At 40.7% G+C, this 23340-nt stretch overlaps 1 protein-coding gene across 1 annotated transcript in view; it reads left to right on the top strand.

Moving 5' to 3' along the window:
- Window positions 1-2653: 2653 nt before the first annotated feature.
- Window positions 2654-23340, top strand: part of LOC123021516 (protein-glutamine gamma-glutamyltransferase 5-like) — a 39032-nt gene continuing 18345 nt past the window's right edge. Inside the window, exon 1 of the mRNA XM_044426275.1 lies at window positions 2654-2774. Coding sequence (XP_044282210.1) covers window positions 2654-2774 — 121 coding nt within the window. The remainder of the gene's footprint in view (window positions 2775-23340) is intronic.

The raw sequence follows: 23340 nt of genomic DNA, 5'->3' as shown, positions 1-23340 counted from the left end.
TCTAATGTGGAAGAGTACACAAACTTGAACTGTAATCCTCAGCATGTTTACTCAGAAGTAGGTGCTATTGAATTTAGTGGGTTTGGTTCTGTAAGCAGCACTGGTGCAAATTTTGTCCCTGCATGAGGAGGGAGAGAACATGAGGTGCTGCATTGCGCCCCTTCCCACACTGCTATTGCTGTCACATCACACTCCTCCTGCCACTACACACATCCTACCGCCAGCGTCACGTGGCACTGCCTCCGTCTGCTGCCATCACCACATCAGGCTTCCTTTCCCCTCATCATGTGCCCCCTTATGCTCACCTCTGCTCCATAAGCTCTGTGGAGAGCAATGTGACTGGAAGACGTGCTTCCAGGACTTTCCCCAGACCCCACAACTGCTTTTTCTGGCTGTACAGCTCTCCAGCTGGCGCAAAAGGGTGGCATCTGTCAAGAACTACGCAGTGAGACAAAAGAGGATGGGTGCCAATTGCCCTGTCAGGTATGCTCTTGTCACAACAGTTGCTTCACTGGGAGAGCAGCAGCAATGGGAGGTTCTGGAACAGTGGCGGTGGGCCCTCCGGTTGGGAGCAGTGGCACTAATACTTCCTCCCACTCTGTTGCTTGCTGCAGGTGTTGCACCCTGCTTCATGGGAAGGCCAGCCCTGGTAGTAGACATGCTTGGGGTTACATTGGGACCTGGGGACCTCACACCATTAATGTGCTATAGCGGGTTAGTAGAGTTCAAAACTCAACTAAGAATTGTGTGCACCAAAGTATCTTGGGTGGGACAAAGATCAACAGAGAGTGTTGAGCTCTCTCTCTCTGTTTTGTGTGTGCGTATGTGTGTGTCTGAGATGGGGGATTATTATGGCAGGCCTATTTATACATCTTTGCCAAGCTCAAATATGTCACATTTGCAACTGGCAGATTAAGTATAGCATTTAAATGAAAGGAGACACAAAGTTGCTAGGACATTGTCTCTTTGTGTTAAGTGTGCTGGGCTGGTTAGGGATGCTCAGTGGTAAAGGTAACAGAGAATGTCTGCACCTCAGGCTCTGAGGTGGAAACCTCCTTGAATTCTGGCTTGAATAAATGAAACTGTTGGAAACAATGTGATCAATGGGAAAGGCATTTGACTATCATTTCAATATACTAACTCGCACACATGCATTAGAGGTGAACCCTAATTTTTAAATGGAGCGTGCTTTTAGTCAAGCATTTTGAACTTATCCTAGATTTGGAGAGATAAGCAAAGATGGTTTGGATCCAATGAGGGCAAATTGATAGCAGAATGGAAAGTACTGATGGAATGGATTTCCCCTCCCCATGGCAGCCCCACCCCCCACTGCCACCCATGCACATCCCAAATCTGCTCTGGATGCTTGGAGGAGTCTTTGGAACATAATTGAATGGGAATAGCAGGCAGAAAAGGGGAGAAGGACAAGAGGAAGTCCTGCCCCATGAGCAGAAGCCCATTCATCCAAGGTTGGTTTTAACCTGGTGGGTACTAAGCCGCAGGCAGAATCACAATTAAATAATTATTCTGAATCATCTCCACTTGGACGCACGTCTTAATGTGGTGTGGGAAGTGGAGTGTCAGAGAAGCCAGGAGCAGTGCTGCCAGAAGACCAGGCAATCTCACTGGGTTGTTCTCTTAACAGCATCACCCAAGACAGAATGGTGGAAGTTGAGTCACCAGATTAAGAAGCCTCCTTCTTAAGAAGTAACAGTCACATCAGCAGAAGAGAGTGGATGTTTCTAATGGTGAAGAGGGTGGAGAAACTCCTGAAAAGCAGCTAGAAGGCAGCAGTGATAGTTGAAGGTGACAGTGGTGGTTACTTCTTCACAGACAATGGCAGTGATGCTCAAGCTCACTCTTCTGAGAACTGTGTGGAAGAAAGAAATGACAAACCACATCGCAATATTTCTTACCTTGCAAATCCTATAATGAAAGAATCTAGAATGAAACAAGAGATAGCGCCACAAGATGAGACTCCCAGGTCAGAAGGCACTGAAGCAAGTAATGGGGAAGAGCAAAGGACAAGTGTGAATAGCAGTGCTGCTAATGATAAAAGTAGCTCAAAGCTGAAAGGAAGACTAATGGCTACCATGCTCAGAGGCAAATGGGAGGTCTCATACTGCACAACACTTACAGTTGGAACATGGAGCATGACAAGGATGAGTCAAACAGAGCAAGAAATGGAATGGTTAAACATCACAGTGCTTGGTGTGAGTGGACTGAAGTGACTGGAATAGGACATTTTAGTGTTTCAAAGTACAGTTCAGAAGAAATTCAGTGGTTCTAATAATGAAACAAGATATAGCACGGGAAGTAAGACGCTATTGTGCAAAGTCTGACCAAGCCATATCAATCAGATTTCAAGGGAAACCAACCTGCATTACTATCACCCAAATTTATGTTCCAACAATAGATGCTGAAGAATTGAATTGAAAACATGATGTAGGCATCCAACAGGAAAGCAATAGCATGACGAAACAAGACACGCTGATGATTACAGGTGAGTGGAATGCAAAAGAAGGAAACAAAATAGAATCTAATGTTGTGGGAGAATTTGACCTAGGGCCAGATATTAAAGAGGAAAATGATTCAGAGAATTCTGTCAAGCTGTTTGTTTCAAACGTGGCTGAATATGAACAAAACAAAAATCATGGCTGCAGCAAAAATCATGGCTGCAGATGAATGGCATGACCTTAATATCAAAAAAGTTGAAATTGTGAAAGATTTAAATATGCCACTGACAAAGCAAGTCCAGGAAGAGATTGTGGCAGGTACCACAAACTCTTAATATCAAAAATCCTTGTAATTAGGAAAAGAGATCACTAACAGAAACATAGTGCTATTCCAAATCAGCTCAGTGGTATATTTAAACCCATCAGAGAGAGAGAAGCTGATTTCCTTTTGTTGCTAGTGTTGTTTTTATTAAACCAATTTAGGATTTTCTGCATGAGGCTTTTAATCCACTGCCATTACTGTTGGTTTTATTGCAGAATTGTATCTATTATATACTAAGTTTCATACTGTGCATCAAGAACTCAATTCCTTTCCTGCTTTCCTGTTCTGTAAGTATAGGTGGCACTATGCTATAGAGAAATAGAGACATTACCCAGGAAGAAACAATGTTTTCTTTTTGCCACCATCTATAATATCCCATTTTCCCTCAAAAAAGCAAACACACAAACAACAGCTCACTAAAAACCCTTTAACTACCCTCAGGTATTTAAAGGCACCCCATTGTGAACAAGCTCCTAAAACACCCCCCCATAATCAATGCCTTCTAAATTCTATAGGCAGGGCATTTCTAAAGTTGGGCACCATCTTGAAAAAGACTTCTCTGAAGTGTCTTAGAGACTTCATAGAAATACATTGGGGGATATCATCCACCAGGTAACTGGGTTCATGGTGTTCAGTGTTTCATATGTCAACAGAAAGATATTGAAATTGGCTTGCTATCTAATGCATACCTATTGCAGTTCAACATCAGTATAATGAAGGGCTGTTGGAAATACCTGCAACTGTCTCAAAAGAGCTTGAATCTGATCCACAGATTCTGCAGCAGATTGGCTTATCCCCAGTTGCATAGATTCTATGGATTACAAATCATGTTTATTTTTTTCTATAATTTTGTGCAAAATACAATTTTTCACTCATAGAAAAAATATGTAAAATGAAGTTTTCATATCCTATGAATTTTGGGATTTGTGCATTTTGGGAAGTGCAAATTTACAAAATTTTCACAAATGCATATAAACACATTTGCACCAAATCGGATTCCATCAGTTAGTGAAGATTAGGATGAATGGTGTCTAATAATCCACAAAACACAGATGGGATGGATTTTATAAAGTCCATTCATCCCTAGTAATAACACACTTATTATTCTTGCTGCCATATTGTGCACCAGATGCAGCTTTCAGACTGATCCTTACATGACTTTTTGAATAGGTCGTGCTGTAGTTTTCACAGGGAATGCCTTATACATTGACCTATGTGCAGAGGAACCCCTACATGCCAGGCATGTAGTCAAATGTGAAGGCTGTTAGCCATCATTTTCATATGCAGAAGAAATTGGAGGATGTCACCTTCTGACGTGATCTGGAACACACCCAATATTTTCCCTGAGGCTGTGCAGCAGAAGAAAAGGCTGGGAAACTTCTTGTTTGTCATTTACTAATTTTCTCTCAAGAAATCCAGGGCTTTCTATCTAGTTTGAAAAACATTGTTCTGGTGAATGATTTCTAATTATGCTTTGGAATTGGCCTGCAAATGAAAACAAACAAACAAACTAAGCCATTTAAAGTTGTACAATTAGGTTTGACCTAAACTAATAACACTTTGGAGAGGAGCTTTGAGAAACTGTACCTACATATTGTGAAACAGAAGCAAAACTTGAAACTGCACCTTCTAATAAAATATTATGCAAACACTACACAGAGCATAATAAACAGGACAATTACACTGCAGCAAGACTTCTGCAATTTATGGCAACTGAGAGTGTATTTCAGCCTTAATAAACAAACTTATAAAAGTGAGGGAACACCCAAATTTGACCATGGTACAAAAGCATCTGGAGAAGAAAAGAGTGCTTGATTTTGTCATGCATTACCACAAACGTTTACTTTTGGGGTCTTTTTTGCATGACTGATTATTGCTTGGATACTTTATATGCTTTTATATGCTTACTTGCTCATTGTTAAGTACATCCATGTTACCTTCAAACATTGCCAGATGTTTGAAAGTTGTTCAAAAAGGTGAAAGGTGTTAGTAAAAGTTTGTTCTCAGTATTTATTACCTGCAGAGTCACCTGCTTGACTGCTTCTGGGCTGTGCAAAGTATCAGACTGCTTAATCCCCATTCATCCACACTGCCCCTTTGCTGGACAGAAACCTTAGTGCTTGACTATTTGCCATTTCTTTCTAGATTATCCTATAACTGAAGCCTATCCTGCTTCAGCCTAAGCAGGGGGGTATTATACTTAGTAGATGTATAATTTCATGCGTGTTATATCTAGAAGTGAAGAATTATTCAATTATGGTCTCATTGTCCCACTGGGCACGTGTTCAGGTTTTTTACTCACTGCTTGACACATGTGTCCCTCATGACAGAATGAGTCATTGGCTGTTTCACTGTGCCAATAGCCATGCAGCCATGATAATTCCTAACATGATACAGAGAACCTTATGCTGAACACAAAATTATCTGGGTGCATGTTGCAAAATTCTGCTATTGAACAGAATCAGACCCATTGGCATGGCTGATCATGTTTTTGTTGAGGAATCTGTGATGGAGAGGAATAAATGGTGTATCCAGTTTTTCCAGTTTCTCTGAGATGACCTAGTCAAGCATCAGTCAAATTGACCATCTCTAACATGGTCCAGTAGGGAACTTTGTGCAGAGCTGGATTTAAATGAAAGCAAAGCTGAGTGTGGCACACTTCTGAGAATGTTCACAAGTTCGAACAAGGTGATTTCTTGATACTGAAGGTACCCACTGGACTGCTTACTACATACAGCTCATCTTTGACTATTGCAAGACAGAAGTTTTGTAGTTGTTTGTGTGTGGTAGTTCCAATCAAGCCTTAGGGCTTAGTCTGACGGCTGTTGGCTCATAAGTGGAGCTCTTAAGGTGGCCAGGGCAAGGGAATTTCAGCTCTGTTTTGGAGGGAACTTGCAGCCTTGGAGAGGAGAAACCTACCAGATACTATGGGGCCACAGACACTGCCTAGAGGCCAGAGGATTTTTTCTCTTAGGTTACAATTCTATATATATTTAGACAGAAAAAAGGCCTACAATTCCTATCATTTCCCACTCAGCCATGCTTCCTAGGGAATGCTGGCAATTCTGTAACTCTTTTCCTGTCTAAATATGCACAGGATTGTACCTTTAAGCCTCCAAATACAGAGGGTAGTGGGCATCCTATCCAGAACAAGAGAAGCTCTGAGATAATCTTCAGCTTCCTGTTCCTCGCATTGTGCAAATCAGCCAGACAGCTGGATTTGACCATCCGGCTGTGGTGTTTCAGTATGAAAGGAAAGACAGTCTCCCTCCCTCTGTGAGCCTTCCTTACCCTTTCCCAAGTTTGCACTTATGGCCTCAGAGAAGCAGCTAATGTGGTTCTTTCTTCCCCAGCAATGAGTTGGGAGGACACTCTAAGCATGGATTGCCACCTCTGAGGCTGGAGCTCTTTTCTAGATCTCTGAATATGAAGCATCTTATGGCCTTCTAGATGCAGTCCAGAGACCACATGTTTGCTCTATCCATGACTTTTTAATAAACAGATTTTTAAACCAATCCACATAGAATATATCCCCTTAGAATATAGAGTAATTGATAATACTACTTTACAAGCAATTTATAATCCCTGTTTAAATTAAATAGTAGCTTTCAAAATTAAATATTTATGTTTATCCATATAGCCCTTTCATATATCAGTTTCTAAAAATGTTTTCAATAAAGCCATATAAAGTCTGCATTCTCTACTCTATTGACCTTTGAAAATATTTCCTTAGCCAGCCCATCAAATAGCAATATAAATTAGATATGCTTGTATACTTATGGGAATACTAGCCATTCCACTAAGTAGGAAAAGAAGTGGAGTGGTCACAAAAGAAGTGAGCACATTCATATACATTTCCAAAATGTAGTAAGTGGTGTGTGCATGTATACATATATATTTATTGCTGACAAGTATTTAATTTAATTTATTATGTTTTATTGTTTTTGGTGTAACTGCATTGTATGTTCCCCATGTTGATACCTCTGTAAGAAGTGGTATATAAATCTAGGAAATAAATGCTGCTAGCTGAAATGTAATGAAAAAAATGCATTCAGAAAATTGACCTGAGTTCCCCATTCTACTTTAAAAACACAATGCTGGCATCTGTTAGCTAACAGAATAACTCAATATATGCAATTGACTCTATTATACTGACATTAGTTAGAGAATTCATTAAACATATACCTTGGTACTATAGAAATGTTGTTCAAGGTATACCAACTGGACAAACTGGACATTTAAAGAAAACATCACATTGCAGAATGGAGTGGGTGAAGATGGGAGGACTACGCTTAAGCAAAAGTTGTTCTGGAGAAAGACCAAATGTGGGGCCCTTAAAATGAAGTTGATTGACAGCTATAGCATTGTGTCTCTTCATTAGAATAAAGACCAGAGATGCTTGAGATACTATATATTTCTGTGTACGTGCTTATCACGTTCTCTGTCCATTTCATCAAGCAAGTTATTGTCTTCAGAAGCTTGTGTCACATGCTTTAAGATCCAAGGCTCAATTAAAACTAATTTTACAAAATAAATAGGATCCAGTGTATAATTATACTATGAAATCTACCTATTTGGATAGTATTTACAGGGGAATGGAAAAGTTCATGGAGGAAAAGGTTATCAATGGTTACTAGTCCTGATGGCCGTATGTTACCTCCAGGATAAGAAACATTATTTCCTACGTACACCAGTGGTTCGGGTACACAGCTGGGGAAGTGCTGTTGCCCTCATATCTTACTTGTTGATTGGCTGCTGTATGAACAGAATGCTGCACTGTGTAGCCCTTGGTACGTACCAGAATAACTCATGTTCCTCACCCAAAAGCATGCAGATTGCTGCAGCACAGCTTGGACAATATGGAGATTTCTTAAAAGTGTCACAAACAAAAGTGAAGCATCATCAGAACAATCCATTATCATTCCAAAAATAGCTAGATTCAGATAAGGTTATTCTGTGTGGAGAAAAAGGGGAAAACTAAATACAAAAGCTAAAGGATACAATCTGGTTACTGGTTTCAGTGTTCTATAACTATATGATACAATCTGTCTTTATCCCAAAGATGGAAAAATATTTAACTTTTTGATATATTCACCACCATGGCATGGTGGCGTAAAATTTAAAGAACTGAAGCTTGAGGCATGAATGGCATTTAATGGTCAGAATTTAGATCAGTGTATGAGAGTAGTATTAGGCTGAGTGACATTATTTCCCACTCTCTTCCCTTGTCTGTCAGCTACCAGATTCTGCTGCCAATGGTAATGAGTGGGCTAAGGCTTTAGTGATAGATACTGGTGTGCAAACAAGCTTTCTGTTTCTCACCCAGCTGTTTGTACATGCTAAAGAAAGGCTTCCTCCTTCCCAGCTTATTTTGCTTTTGTCCTTTCAGATGCATTTATCTGATATTGCTACTGCCTAGAAGAACTTTAAAGACCCATCATAATAGCCAGTAAAAGGTGCTAAAGGCACCACCTGCAATTGGGAAGGACATAGATACATTTTAAAGACATCAATGAAAGCATAATCATCACATACATATAGTATTATGGATCTCTACATAATCAAAATGGCACCATATGCACATGAGAAAAGTATTCTGTGGGCAAGTTTTTGCTTATCTGAGCTTGTAGGCTGATCAGCCAGAGGGGAATTCTTGTCTCCAAACCTGACAAGCAGCTCTTTGTTCCAGTGTTATTAGGACCAGCACTTGATGTTGATATTATCCGTGCCTATTTCTACCACACTGCATTGCAAGCTCTCATGCTACCTAAGGCAGGAAAAAAACTGCCACTCCCCCCCCCACCCCTTTTCTAGAACACACATCCACCTGCCTACCTGAATAACAGTATGAACTCACTGGTACTCTGAAGAACTATACTGGCTTGTCACAACCTGTAATGTCTGGCTGTGAAGGGGTCCTTCCTCAGAGTAAGACATGGTGGGGTGTCCTGGTACACTGATCCTTCAGAGCAGTGGTATCCTGTTAGGTCTGCTGCTCCAGAGGAAGGGTGTCCTAGGAGTTTGTCTGCAGCACAGAAGTCTTTTCTATGACTATTTCTAGGGAAAAGGCATGAATATCTCTAGGGAATTATGCAGCCACTCATGATGTGTCACCAAATGTGTTGTGTAGTTCTCTAGAGATATCCATGGATTTTCATTGGAGAAATTTATGCAGGGTTTATGGAAGTCCACACTTTCATAAGTATGGGTCGTTTGTAACCCGGATGTATGTAACCGAGGGACAACCTGTAGGAAAACCTGTACTGTGAAGCCTCTATGAAGATTAATGGTCTTAACTTTGATGAACTATTCAGATAGCTTTATCTATTGGAAGGTAAAGAAATCTAATAATCAACAAATCAAAAAGTTTCTAACACTGTAATTTTGCACTATTTTTCAAAAGATTCCATTCTACTTCTGAGTTCTTTAACTAATCTATTGTTCCAAGGGCAAACCTGCAGTTCGTCACTATTCACTGTGATTGCACTTTCTTGATCTTCAGATCTTGTCTCCTTTTTAAAATTACTTTGTGTAAAAGTTGTTCTTATGCACAACCTGTAACCTTTTTGAAGGAACATCTATGTATCGGTTCAATGCCAATTAAATAATTTGTTTATGTAATGCAATATGTTGGTTTATCCAAGTCCTCAAGCATTTAAAAAACCCTTTGATTTTATCAACAGAGCAAGGTTAGACTAGGTAATACTTATCGGGCCATTTGATCTTTTCTAATCAGGTCATCCCTGTATCTTCAGATCCTATTTAATCACAGTAGCTAGGGAGATTGTGTAGCATCTCTTTCTTTCCAGCAGGTGAAACAGGGACTATCTTCTCTACTGCACCAAGAAATCACCCTATTTCTAACACTGTGCAGAGAATATTGAAAGAAAGATCAGGAGCTCTGTTGAAGTAAAAACTGAAGAGTCTCTCCACCTATTTTATCTTTACCTCATTAAGAATGATTGTGTATTACTGTACAATATTCTCTGAGGGGAAAACATGCTTCTGTCATAGTAAAAGCCAAGATGGAATAAGCAGAGTTACTCTGACAGGTATGATGTTGTGTGAAAAGGCCATAAGTTTAAACCTTTACAAAAAGAAGGAATACATATACTATAAGGATGACAACCATGGATATATGGAAAACTGAAGCATAGCCCATCCAGGCTGAAATATCAGCATGCCACTCAGAAACCTGTGACTGCCTTGGCCCAAGGAATCTAGTTTTAATTTGTGCAAGTAGAATGGTTGAGTTGGATGATGCCAAGGAGATGATCTATACATGGAAACATTTTCCATCTGACTAATTATGGCCCTCCATCAGCTTCATCTCCTTATCCATGAAGTAGGGTAATATTGACTTTATCTTACAGATTTAAATATGAAAAGGGAAAAATTATGTTGTATCTCCAGAAATGATGATATATGAATGCTATAACATTGCAATTCCTATTTTTATCTGCTATTTTACCAGAAGGAATGGCTTTGTTTAAAATGTACGCCACACTTATATATTTTATTTTAGGGATTATACAAATATTAAAAATGAAGACCATTCTGTCTTGTATTTTTAAATCATTTTTTGTTGTTGTTATGCTTGGTTATATTGTTAGTCATAATGAATATGGCATTCCTAGTTTCCTTCCACAAAGAAATTAAAATAGAGCTATATTTTAGCATAATAAAGAACTGGCAAACTCTATTACCTATGATAACTCAGTTTTTGGTTTTTTTAGTTAGCGGCTGCAAAAATGATAGATGAAGCCATATTTGAAAGTGAGAGATTATGAAGATTAAAGAGTATGATGACTTTTATCAAATCTCTAATGTTTTCTTGGGTGCATTCTTTAATTCTTATCAGCAGTGCAGTATAAACTCCAATATAGTGGTCTAAATGTCATTTATTTTTATATATTCCCACTATTGTGCATAAAAATATTGAATTTTATAATTTGGTGAACCAACATCCAACTGAGCATTTGTTATGGAGACAAATAAAACTCAATATGCTGTGTCACAGTGGAAGATAAAATTAGGAAAAAATGCACCAGTTTTATTTGGGGTGGAAGCCACGCATAATTTGGCCCATAAAACATGAGACTGAAGCATGGGGCAGGGAGAAAGGAAAGGCAGTGTGTTAATTGAATAACGTGCAACTCATTTTCACAATGTATATAAATCGTAGCTAAGTGTGGCTGTTCCTATTATAAGAATTATTCAACCATGTGGGAGAAGTACGCTCAATCCTACTGAGGCCCATTCACTTATCTACTGTGGCTGCATTCATACATACCACTAAACCATGCTACATGGCTACTATGCAGCACGGTTCCCTACCCAGTTGCTGGCTTCAGACAATCACATGGTATCTGTGCTTGCCTGGCTTCCACACTCCTCCATCATTCCCCTCAATGAGGAGGAGTATTCAAGTAGACCCTCTGACTGAAATACAATCCCAGGGTGCACTGCTCCTGCCTAATTTGCCTGCCTCTCCTTCCCTGGTCCTTATACGTTCTTGGCCATGTCCTCAGCCAGCAATGGTTTACTCACTAGAGTAACATTCTCCTGTGCTACCATGCTCTGTACCAACATATCAGTATATATACCCACCCCTCCCATGCTGAAGAAGTGTCCATGCTCCCCTGTGCCCAGGACTCACCCATGCTGGAAAGGGTCACCTCCCCCTGTAGCCAGACACACAGAGGGCATGCATGTGGGCAGGATCCACTCTTCCCTGCTCCCTTGCATGCCATGGCTGCAGCCAGCCTCACTGGGCACCCCACACCCCATCCTAAGAAGCTCTTCCAACTGCCTCCATCTGCACCATCATGTGAGGAGGCAGCTCACCCTGGGAACCCTCCCCGGACCAGGCCATGCGGTGAGTGGCCTCCTCTGGTGCTCACTTCCTCACCTCCCCCAGCCTCTTAGCCATCCATCCCTACAAGAAACACACCCGCATTGCAAAACCTGTCTTTATTTCTGCAACACCACACCAGCAAAAGGGTGATCATGCTAAAGAGAAAAGCATGCCATGTGTGAATAAAGTTAGTAGTCTCTTCTGCTGGAGTTTGAGCCCTGCTGGTCTACAGCTGTGCCCTCATAGTACCCCCCACCCCTACAACACACCACCCTATGCCAACAGGTATCCAGCCACTGGATGCAGATGTTCTCATTCTACCATTCACTACACCTGACACGTTCCACCCCCTAACTGGACAGACATATGACTATACATCTACATGTATAGATGTGTACATGTATATCTTGTATACATGAATATCTTGCAGCAATGCTCTAGGGGCGCTGAGAACTGCTGTGGGGGGATGCAGGGGGAAGCACCTGTGCGAAGGCCCAAATACCACTCCTGCTTCTCTCTGTGGGTTGTCAGGAAACCTTGAGGTGTAATATAACATGGCCACTGTGGGGAAAGAGTCACCAGCAGTGGAACTGCCATGGGTAGTTCTCTTAGATCCACTGGGAAATTGGGTGCCTCTTGCCTGGCAGGTACAGAGGACAGGGTGGAGGATGCCAAGAGTGGGGCTTGTTGACAGTCCCAAAGAATGCCAGGGACAGGATGGGAGCGGAGGTGAGGGTGGGAGACAGATGAGGGGTCATGGACTTTTCTGGTCAATTACCATGTTGTTGATGCCCCATGTGTTTCTCATGTGCCCCATTCATGTAGGAGTGACTTTGTAGAGAGAGGAGTGATGAATCTGCCAGAAAAACAAAGGCAGAGCGGCTCACTAGCAGTCTTTGGGTAAACTCCAGCGACCAGACAGGAGTGACAAACACGTTTGTCTCCACAGTTGCTGCTGGAGGCAGCTCAGCAAGCTTCTCCCTTGCCAGCAACATTCCAAAGGTTCAGGTGGGCACCTGGAAGACAGCACAAAGGCAGAAGTGAAAGAGAGCACTGAGTAGCCAATCTGAGAGGAGTTGGAACTGATGCTTCTTTGCTAGGCAGATCTGGATCACTGTCATGCCTGAAGCCTCAACAGAGGTGGCACCTCATGAGGATGAGTCAAACACCCAAAGAGAGAATCAGACATCAGAACAGGAGGACTTATACTTGAGGCCCTGTGGCCAAGTGACCCTTCCACAACCTGGCTTGGGAGTAGCTGAACAGGTAGCCATCCCTCATCCTGACCTTTTACCCCTTGGGCAAACAGCCAAGCCTCTGTCTGACCACAAGGGCCCTGAGGGAAAAGACACTACAAGTTCTGCCCCTGAAGAACATGGGCAGGATGCCCCCCTTCCTCCTGATGCTAAGTCTCCTGAACAAGATACAGAAGACGCAGGAGGTGGGATAGATTTGTCCCATGTGATTCTTAGACATAGCTTACGCTGATTGGAACAAAAGGAGGCTTTGTCCCATCTCAGGGGGGAAAGGTGCGACAAAGAAAGCTAATCCCATGTGGGTTCCTTGAGAGACATCACTGGGGGGATAGCAACTGACTTGTAAAGGTCATTGCAGTAGAACTTATTCGTAGCATCGTAAATCTTGTAGAAAAGTAATAATAAAAGACTTTAGTTTTATCGCCTGCATAAGTGTGGGTCATTTACAACTGTGAGCTGACACCTCACAACAATCACAGAGAATGCAGGGAGAAATATCTCCTTCAGCAGCAGCCACCCTTTCTCCAGGACTCTGTGTCAGCAGCATGAAGTCAAGCTAAGACATTGTTTCTGGGTTCACACAATCAAATAAGCCATGGTAACATGGGCACCATAGAACAGACTGCTGTTTCTTTCTGTGGTTACATGTAGATCATTCTTACCATGAAGTACCACTGGCTGGGTTCACAAGAAACAACAAACCATACCTTGGTGGTTTCCACCATGGTTTAGCATTTGTCTGAACCCAGCTTGTATATTTTCCCAACTTGACCATGCCACTAGGACTACTTTTGTGGTTTAAAATTCATATATTTCATAAGCTTCATAATATGAAGTCATATTAGCACCAAAGGAACTCACCAGGGGTGGCTGTTCTGGTCAGGCACAGAACCTGTAATATCTTAAGGCCAGGAGTGAGAACCCCTGACCTGCAGCACTATCTATCCCATGGAAATTCCCAGCCTTACCCATGGAAGGTTGGGTACCTTCTAGAGGCCCTTCCCTAACCCTCTGTCCATGCACTGGAGACTTGGAGAGGAGGAGGAGGAGGAGGAGGAGAATCTGTACTATCTCTGATCTGTATGCTGCTCCCTTTCCTAGTGGGCAGGAGAACAGTATCCAAAGGAATACTTTTGCTCTCTCCAATCAATGATGGGAATTCCTATGGGGAAAGTGTTGCGATAATTTGCTGGCACTTACAGGAGTCAATATTGCAAGTATCATTTAGGTGTTTTCCTGAACCACTTGCACCCCAACTGGGACAGGAAGGGTGTGGGAAAAAGGTGCTCCACTCAGCTTCTGTGTGTAGGAGCCATCCTGCAAGCACTGACTGAGTCCCTTGCCACACCACTCACACCCTATTTAGGATGTGTCTGGTGGGAAGGAGGTGCCTTACTTAGCCAACACTTGTAATTTCCAGTGCCTTTCTATTGCCAGCTGAATCCTTTCCTTTGCTGCTCATCCCCAGCAGGAATTCAAACCAGCACTTGTAGAGGCTGTCCTGCAAGCACTGGCCTAGGCCACTTGTGGGCCAGTTAGGATACAATTGATGCAGGAAGGAGTTGTTTGACTGAGTCTGTGTATGCAGGACCCAGATCCTGCACTTGGCCAGCAGTTGCCATCTTCTGAATGGAGAAAAGAAAAGTGTATAGGTGGGATGGATGCTGTCACTAAGGGGACACAATTTCAGAGCAGCGCCTCAGTTCCTTGGCATTGTCCAGTGTGCTCGCTTGGTCCAAGGCAAGGGTAAATGCCCCTGCCCCATCTCCTATCTTAAATCCTCTCCGCAGATTTATTTTAGTATTAGGATTCAGAGATGATGACTTGCTGCATCAGATGCAAACTGCAATATTCTCAGCTGGCAGGCAGAAAGTGCAGAGGGAAGAATTGAACCAAATGGCAATGGAAAAGCAGAAGGTACTACCTGTGAAAACACTGAGGTTGGCTTTCTGCACGATGGCACTGTTCAACTCTGACACGTATTGAGAGTTGTGTTACATTGTTCAGTGAGTTTTAACACAGAAAGGGTAGATTCAATGAACACAAACCTGAAAGAACATCTTCAATTTTCCCCAGGTAGAATCTGTTTCTTTATATTTTCATGTTCTATGATTTCACCATCTTTACTTGTGGAATCCTGACTATGAATCTGCAAGAATATTTTGATTTTCTGACAATAGGGATTAAATCCTACACAAAGCATTACACTTCAAAGTTTTTGTTCTCAGTGTACTGTGCATGCCTCTTCCAAACTCACTGCAAAGACAGAAGTGCTGACTTCACTACCACTATGGGGTTTCTGTATACATTGGCTCAATATAGAAGACCAAATCATTAGGCATTATGGTTTCCCAACACAGACTTGCCCTGCCGGCTGAACTCCAGAAAATGAGCTGAGAAATAGCTGTCTTTCCAGGGTGAAGAAGGTCAGTCATGGCATTCAGAGTTGTCTTGGGTTTGTCAATACCATCCCCACCACATGCCTTTGCTTCCTACAACTGCTTTGCATCTTGCTAAAAAGAAACTGGTTTTGATCTTCTGCAATCTATTTTTCTGTCTCTTTGCTTTCTTTTATTTGCCATGCCCATTGCTCCTTATAGGTAGAAAAACCTAACTATAATTGTCTAGAAGCTTTTAAACACTCATGTTACTAAAATTACTACAGCAAATTCCTCTGGCTATTTTGGAGTCTGTAATAATGAATTGCATTGTTCAGCATGACAATTGCTTGACAATAACAAGTTTGTTATATTTGTCCTTTTTTTAATGAGTTTCTGCTGTTACGTAATGAGACATAACAGATCATTACCTTCACACCTGCACACACAGAAAGTATATATGTTTTAAAACATTGGCATTTCTTTTTCACTGATTTGTATAACGTTGTAAGAAATAATGAGTATTCATGGAGTTAAGGCTCTCAACATCTGTCTATTACCACCAGGATCATAGGGTTACTGTGGAATGTGTGCATGTGTGTGCATGTGTGTGCATGTGTGTGTGAGCACAGGAATAATGCTCACTGGCAGTTGGCTGGCCAGTGCCTGAAAGAAATGCTGCGTTAGACCACTCTTGCTCATTTTTGCTTTTTTCCTGTCTACTAAGATGATGTTCCTAGTGGAAAATGCAATGGAACATTGTATAGTTGTGTAAGTCATATCCCTGTATTGCCAGACTTTGTTTTTGTTCCCTCCACCTTTGGCAGTTACCCATGATAAGCATAGGACTAGTCTCCATAGCTCGTCCATGAACCCTGGGATTCAGAGAACTTGAACTGGATGATTTCATGGGTAGAAGAGAAGGAGGTGATTTCTACCCTCCATAAGTGTGTGTATGAACTGGTGCTTGGGGATGCAAAGCAATGGGAAATCAGCAAAATTCACTGTTCTAACTCATTTCTGAGTGGAATCTAGGTTCCCACCATCAATTTAAGAAAAATTCTCCTTATGGAGGGAAAGTTCTGGAACCCATCAATCACAACTTTAAGTAAGAATTGGAACTTATACTTGTTTGGTTTTACAATTTTTTTCAAAACCCTCATTTTTCCTAGTTAGAAATTATGATGGATGTGCTCCCAGTCACACCGCAAAAGGGTCTTTCTTCTGCAAGGTCAGAGTGCAAAGCCTCTTTATTTTGGCACACAGTCCCATTCCTTTTCATTTATCTGGCAATGAATAAGAAATTTCATTTGCATTTGTCCTTTAATTCCTGTGCCAGAATTTTGAACAGCACTGTGCTAGATGTTGAGGGATTTGGGGAAATGTAATTTGCTTGGATGTCTGAGTCTGTAATCTGGATACTAAATATCTAGAAGGTTCTTGTACTTGGGACAAAGGTAAGTGAATTCCAGATGGAAAGGTCCTTCTAACTCAGATACTCTGTAAAATTACAGTTCTTAGGATTACCACTGTCTTGGATATTCAGTACAACTTGCCTGGGAATAAGGAAACAATGGACTTATTTATATGCCAAACAGAAGAGTACTTTGGGCAAACATACCTACAGTTGAGCATTCTAGATGGACAAATTCATTTTGAACATTGCCAATATCATCTTAGCAATTCCAGGACACATTTCACACACAGCATTTTTTAACTTCACAAGCTCATATCTGAAACCTTGCTCAGGAAGGGAATGATTTGCAGTGGGGAAATAATGAATAGGGAAGAGAGTCAAGCAGACATTCCATCCTTCACTTTTCTGCTCTAAATCGCCCTCTCCCATATATATTTTTTTTAAGGTTTTGGAACACTGACACATGTTCATGTATCTTGTAGATAGTTCCTGAAAATGCTGTGCCCTATAGATAATCAGCTTTCAATATTGGTAAAAAAAGATGTCATATTTCTCATATTTCTCAGAGCATTCTCTCTGATTCATTTTTCATTTCACAGTAGGTTTGTTTAGTGTCGTGGGTGATTTTATCCAAGCTGCAAGTTCCAAGTGATATAGGATTGCTGTTGTAGTTTGCAGATTTTGAATTGGAACCTGTCTCTGTCTATATTCAGGCCTCATGAAATACTCCTGAAGGAACTGTCCCTGTTTTTTTTTCTTACTTAGATTTTATGATAGCCAGGTTAATAATCTGTCTGCAAGACACTGCTTTAATGCCTTGTATTTTATAAGGAGCATTCTCTCTTGCCACAGACCAGGAAAAAGAGACAATGTTCTTTAGATTGGATTAAATAACAGGGTTGACTCCAAAGAATGGCAACAGTGGGTGTTTACCTAGGAACTAAGGGAAGCAGAAGCTCCACCACCCCAGCAATGCTACCATTTCCACTTTCCACAGAACTTCCAGGTGCAAACCAAGAGAATTGTGTGTCATACTTCTTCCATGATAGAGGGGCCCATGAATGATGCCATTCCCAGTGGCCTCCAAAATCCTGGAGCCAGCAGTGCCAAATGGGGCCACAACTTCATTCACTACACATAAGAACCCTGCTTTAGAAATATATCAAATGACTTCACATTGACTCCCAACTCCCACAGTGAAATTTACTTGGGCTATGGAGGATTCACTAACCACCTTAGAGAAAAACAATTGTTTCAGGTTTTTTTAAATTCTAAACAACATTTAGGTTGGTAAGCACTTTATTTCCAAGTGTGTTTTTAATTATTTGCCTGTGTTTTAGTAATTTATGAAGCTTAACCATCCAGAGCAACTGAAATTACCTCACAACATCTAAATGTTATGTTTTTAGATCCTCTTGCAACACAATGGGTGGTAAATTCAACCAATAGAGCTGAATGTGGTATCTAATGAATCAAAATGTCCTTGAAACAGATTTCCACACACGTGTGTGTGCGTGTGTGCATGCTAGTGGCTCCAAAACTGGTAGAAAAGCAATTAAGATGACATCTCGCATTGGACCATATACTTAGGAATAAAAGAGAGTGCAATAAACAACATTTTGTAAAATTATGAACAATATGGAGAGAATAAATTATGTATATTTGGGATTTCTCAAGGAAGCAAATGATAAGACATACAGGACAAGAAAAATGTACTTCAGGTAACTCACAACTATGGAGTATATAACCAGATGTGATGACGGTTTCAAGGTTAGATGCTTTGTGCAACAAATTAGACAAATTCATGAAGGATTAGTTTATTAATTGAAATTGGGTAATGGTTATAACCTCCTGAGAGCCCCTTGAACTGCAAAGAGATCAAACCAGTAAATCTTAAAGGAAATTATGTATGTATGTATGTATGTATTTATTTATTTATATGCTGTCCTGTCACGAAAGCCTCAGGACGGCTCACAAATCAATCCTGACTGCTCTTTAGAAGGCCAGATATTGAAGATGAAACTCAAATACTTTGGCCAATATTTGGCCAATGAGAAAGAACAACTCACTGGAGAAGACCCTGTTGCTGGGAACACTTGACGGCAAAAGGAGAAGGGGACAGCAGAGGATGAGGTGGCTAGATGACGTCACTGGGGAAGTGGGTGTGAGCTTGGGTGGACTCTGAGGGACAGTGGAAGACAGGAGAGCCTGGAGGAATGTTGCCTATGGGGCTGTGATGGGTTGGGCACGACTTTGTGGCTAAACCAACCAACAAACAAAATAGTCATAACAGTTAAGTGAAACCTCCATGATCAGGCACAATATACCCTTAGATGCCAGATGGTGGGGCACAATAAGACTGGCAGCTTGTTGCCATCAAGGCCTGCTTGTGAATTTTCTGGAATCAATGCCTCTGTGATTCAGCAATTCTTCTGGAATCTTCTTACGTAAAACCTACTTACAGGTAGTTTTACAATATGGTAACTGGCACATGAATATATTAAATAAATAAAACCAGGGACAGCAGCAACACTACTTCCCCGTAGGTTTTCTAGGATGACTCCACTCACTGGTGATCCAAAGCTCTCTCTAGTTGTGAGACAAAGAATGAAATCTATAACATTATTAATACAGGGGAGGCAGGCAAGATATATATTTGGGGTAATGGTAGAATTTGGGATCAGCTAATGTCATGTAGTGAAACCAGATTTTGTTGCCAAGAGTGTATGTGTCTAGAATTATTAGTATTTCTGTCAGCAATTATTAAGGAATAAATTGCATCTAATAGGCTGGTGGCATTGTTATTCTGAAAGAGTCATTCTTACTTAATGAAGAGACACCAGGACTGTTTGCTTAAGTAGTGAAATGTTTTGTTTGATTAAACGTTAATGAGATTTAGGCAAATAATGACTGCTAGTTATTTATATACAATTGACCAACTGTTTCATTATTGCAAATTAGGATTCTGATGCCTGAAAAGTTTATAGTACACTGTGTCTAATGAGATTACCACTTGAAGAAATGTGTGTCTAAGTATGCAGTCCTAAGCAGACTTTCTTTCATGCAAGCATCTTCATCTTAAACCCATTCATCTGGAAGTGATAAATCTCATTGATTTCCATAGAATTTACTTCTGTGTAAGTGTGCTTAGACTAACAGTTAATGGTTCTGAGATATCTGTTGTATGTACACATTGGGATGTGCAAATGAGATTTTTCCTCTTCTGGTGCTTCTATTCTATAGCCAAACCACAGTTCTCTAGTCATATCTCAAATTCTTTTTGAAAAAAAGGGAAGTTGCAATGTGGTAGAATGTCAGGCAAAGATACCCAATTCATCAACTGAGGCCAAAAAGGCTTTGAGGCAGGTTTATGGCCATCTAGGTTCTGCTTTTCCACCATAACAGCAAGAGTTCTGCCTGCAGAAGGCACCTCTGCTCATTTTGAGAAAACCCGCTCTCTCTCTCCCACCCCATAGCTTGTTCCATTCAGCAGAGGCTCCTGAACCTCTGGCTCACAATTGAAGGGGGATAGAGGAGGGTTTATCTTCCATCAGTGTGGTTTGGGGGATGTGTTTTAATCTGCCTTAGTGCCACCCACCTCAACTGCAATTTCCTTTTGAAAAGCCATTCAGCTCATTGCTAATTACATCAATGAGTTTGCAATTATTCTGAGCTGTGTCTTTCCTTAAATCTATGAGCATGGGATACAATGGCCAAACATTTTCCAGATCTTATAAATAATAAACATTTTGTGGGAAGGACCCATTTTTTAGAGGACTTGGTGAGTCTTCTTCCTTATATCAAAGGTGATCTATAGGGAGAGAAAAGTTTATGATGGTTAGTAGGTCTCACGTACCTTCTCTTAGTTTTCATTTAATATGAGTTTTAATGGGCAAATAAAAAAGGAGAAGGCAAGTATTGGTCTATAACTATATTATTAGCTTTTTCTTGTTTTATGATGTAAACATATAACATCAAAGGATCTTCCTGAGTAATGTCCAGACTTGAGAGCTATGAGAGGCAGATTCATTTCTTTGTCATGATTTTTTTTCTCTTTTAAGTAGTATTTAGCATTCCTGGTTACCCAATCAGCAGACAGTTCTGGGGCAATCCTGAGCTGCCCTGCCAACAGATCAAAAGGAAGACTTGCATGGGGTTCTGAGATACGTTTATTTACAAATCTGCAAGGTGAAAAGAAAAGGTTGAACTTACTGCCATTCAGAAAGACCAGGCATATGGAAACTCTGGCCTGTAGACACCTCCCTCTGGCTCATAACACCTCCTTGGATTCGTTGAAGGGGCAGAGTTTGGCCTCCAAGCACTGCCCCTGGAAGAATCCTGTTACTATCATTGAACTGTGATAGCAGCAGGGATTTTACTGCATGCTGTTTAGGTGAGTGAGGTGCAAAGGAATCCTAACTGCTATCTTTGATCAAAGATTAGAGAGCAAAATGGGGATGCAGCAGCTGGGAAACTCAGCAAACACTGGCAAAGGGAAGACTTGATGTTGCACAGGGACAGATCATGGCTGTCCAAAGCTGGGAACTTGCCCATGCTGAGCAGTCCTGCCTTATCGGACAAGCAAGCCAACCTCAATGCAGAGCTGGTTCTCAAAGGATACAGTGTGTCTTCACAACTCCTTAAAGCTGAATGTTGACAGCCAGCTTGAGTGCAGAAAATTACCAGGGATTTATTTTATTTATCAAGTGTCTACCCTGTTAATTAGCCATGAGAAGAACAGAGTATTTATCCTGGAAAGCTATGTTTCCTTTCTTGTTTTAATGTGCAGGGAATGTTGTTGAACCAAAGAACATTCATATAACCCCTCATACTTGTAGAGATCACAAACAGGTTTGCATCCTGCATTGCCTGGGAGAACTTAACAGTAGCATTGTTGAATTTTCCCAGAAGTGAGGGTGCTTCCAGATGGGGTGCCTACTGCTAATGATTAAAGGCACCGATTGACTAGTCTATCTTTTTCTTCTTAATGGATATTTCACACAATTCTGTGAATAAAGGGGGCAACTGCATGGAAAAACCTCAGTTGGCAGTACTGTAAGTGTCACTGCATTCAATGTGGCTTCATCCCACATAGATGTCCATAGGCTATCAGGCTGAAATGAGATTTGGAAGCAGGAACATTTCAAGAACTCAAGTATCAGACTAGAGGAAAAGGGTGTGTCTCCTTTCTTTTCTTTTTTTCTTTTCTTTCTTTTTTGTGGGGAGGCATGTTAGAGGAAAACCTACATTTCAGAGTAGTTGCCTAAATTCCCCATGAGTGTACATTTGCCTAGATCACAGAGTCAGACTCCTGGGACAACCTGGGCTTAATGTTTATGAACAGTATTTTTATAAACCAGAGATGGACAATTCATGGCCCTCCAGATGTTTTGACATCCCATCAGCCTTATGGGCATGGTGGGGAAATGAAAAGTTGCCCACCTCTGTTCTAAATGCTGGCAGATCACTGCTGCAAATAGGAATAATTAAACAAATTTGAGACCTTCTATCCATGAATTACAGCTATGATTTGTCAGTGGGAGTTCTTGGTTTTCACATAGTACTAAATAAACCATGGATAAAAAGTCAGTGGTTTGTTTCACAAGTCTGGCTTGTAATGTATAAATTGTTTCTTTGTTTGCAGATAATAATGCAAGGATTATTTGAACTTTTTAACATTTACCCAGGGGAAGAACATGTATTCATATTTTAAAATATAGTCAAAACTGCCTGGGCAGTTCACAGATATCAATCACTGAAATAATTTAAAAACCATTTATATATGAACAGATAGCATATACCCAAATTTATTTTTTCATTGAATCACAGTAAAATTAAACATCTATGGTTAAAAAAACCTAAGGAAAAAAAAATGAAAGAATGGCTGCTGAAAAATCCATTCATGGTGGACCAAAAGTCATACAAAGAATCTGTCATGTTTCACTCCATGCTGGTAACAACACTTTGCTTTGTTAATTCTTCTGTAGAAAATAAGATGAAAGAAATAATTGCAATGTTCAAAAAGGATTTTAATGATTTTCATGGTATTGTGTGATGCAAACATATAAAATGATGTGAATTTCAGCCTTCTTAGTATTTTAATTATCTCATAAATTTCTGCAAACACATTATTTAAGGCGACCTGGCATCTGGGCAGCCACAAATGCCATGATATGGAAGCAAACAATTCTTCTGTCACCTCAGCACTGAAGCACTGGCTTCTCAGTTCCAGGGCTTTAAAATACATTTCTGGCTCATTTTATGAGCTTCAGTTGGCCCTTGAATAAAACCTCACCCTAAGCCATTTTGGCTTTGCTTGTATGATAGGCTTGGTATTATTTTATTGGGAGTATAAATGCCACTGGGAGAAAGTGAATTTGGCTGAGTCAGGAGACTTCAAACAAAACTTTGGTGCAGATTGGAAGCCTTGCTGCAGAACATCTGAGCTTGCTGAATATCCACTTGCAATGGAAGGTAAGCACTTCTGAGCTTTCAGCATTAATATTTTTTAATGCTAAGTATTTCCTTTATGATAATAATATTGCCACATAAGCTTACATTCTGCTTTGTGGGTGCAGTATTTGCAGAGCAGTTGGATGTATATTACAGCATATTGTTTTTGCGGCAGCTTCTCAGGGTAAATGGCAGAGACTT

Source organism: Varanus komodoensis, unplaced genomic scaffold (assembly GCF_004798865.1).
Source record: "Varanus komodoensis strain SLA01 unplaced genomic scaffold, ASM479886v1 scaffold17, whole genome shotgun sequence".
NCBI lineage: Eukaryota > Metazoa > Chordata > Lepidosauria > Squamata > Varanidae > Varanus > Varanus komodoensis.
The sequence above is the reverse complement of the archived record's forward strand: the minus strand, read 5'-3'. Positions and strand labels throughout refer to the sequence as shown.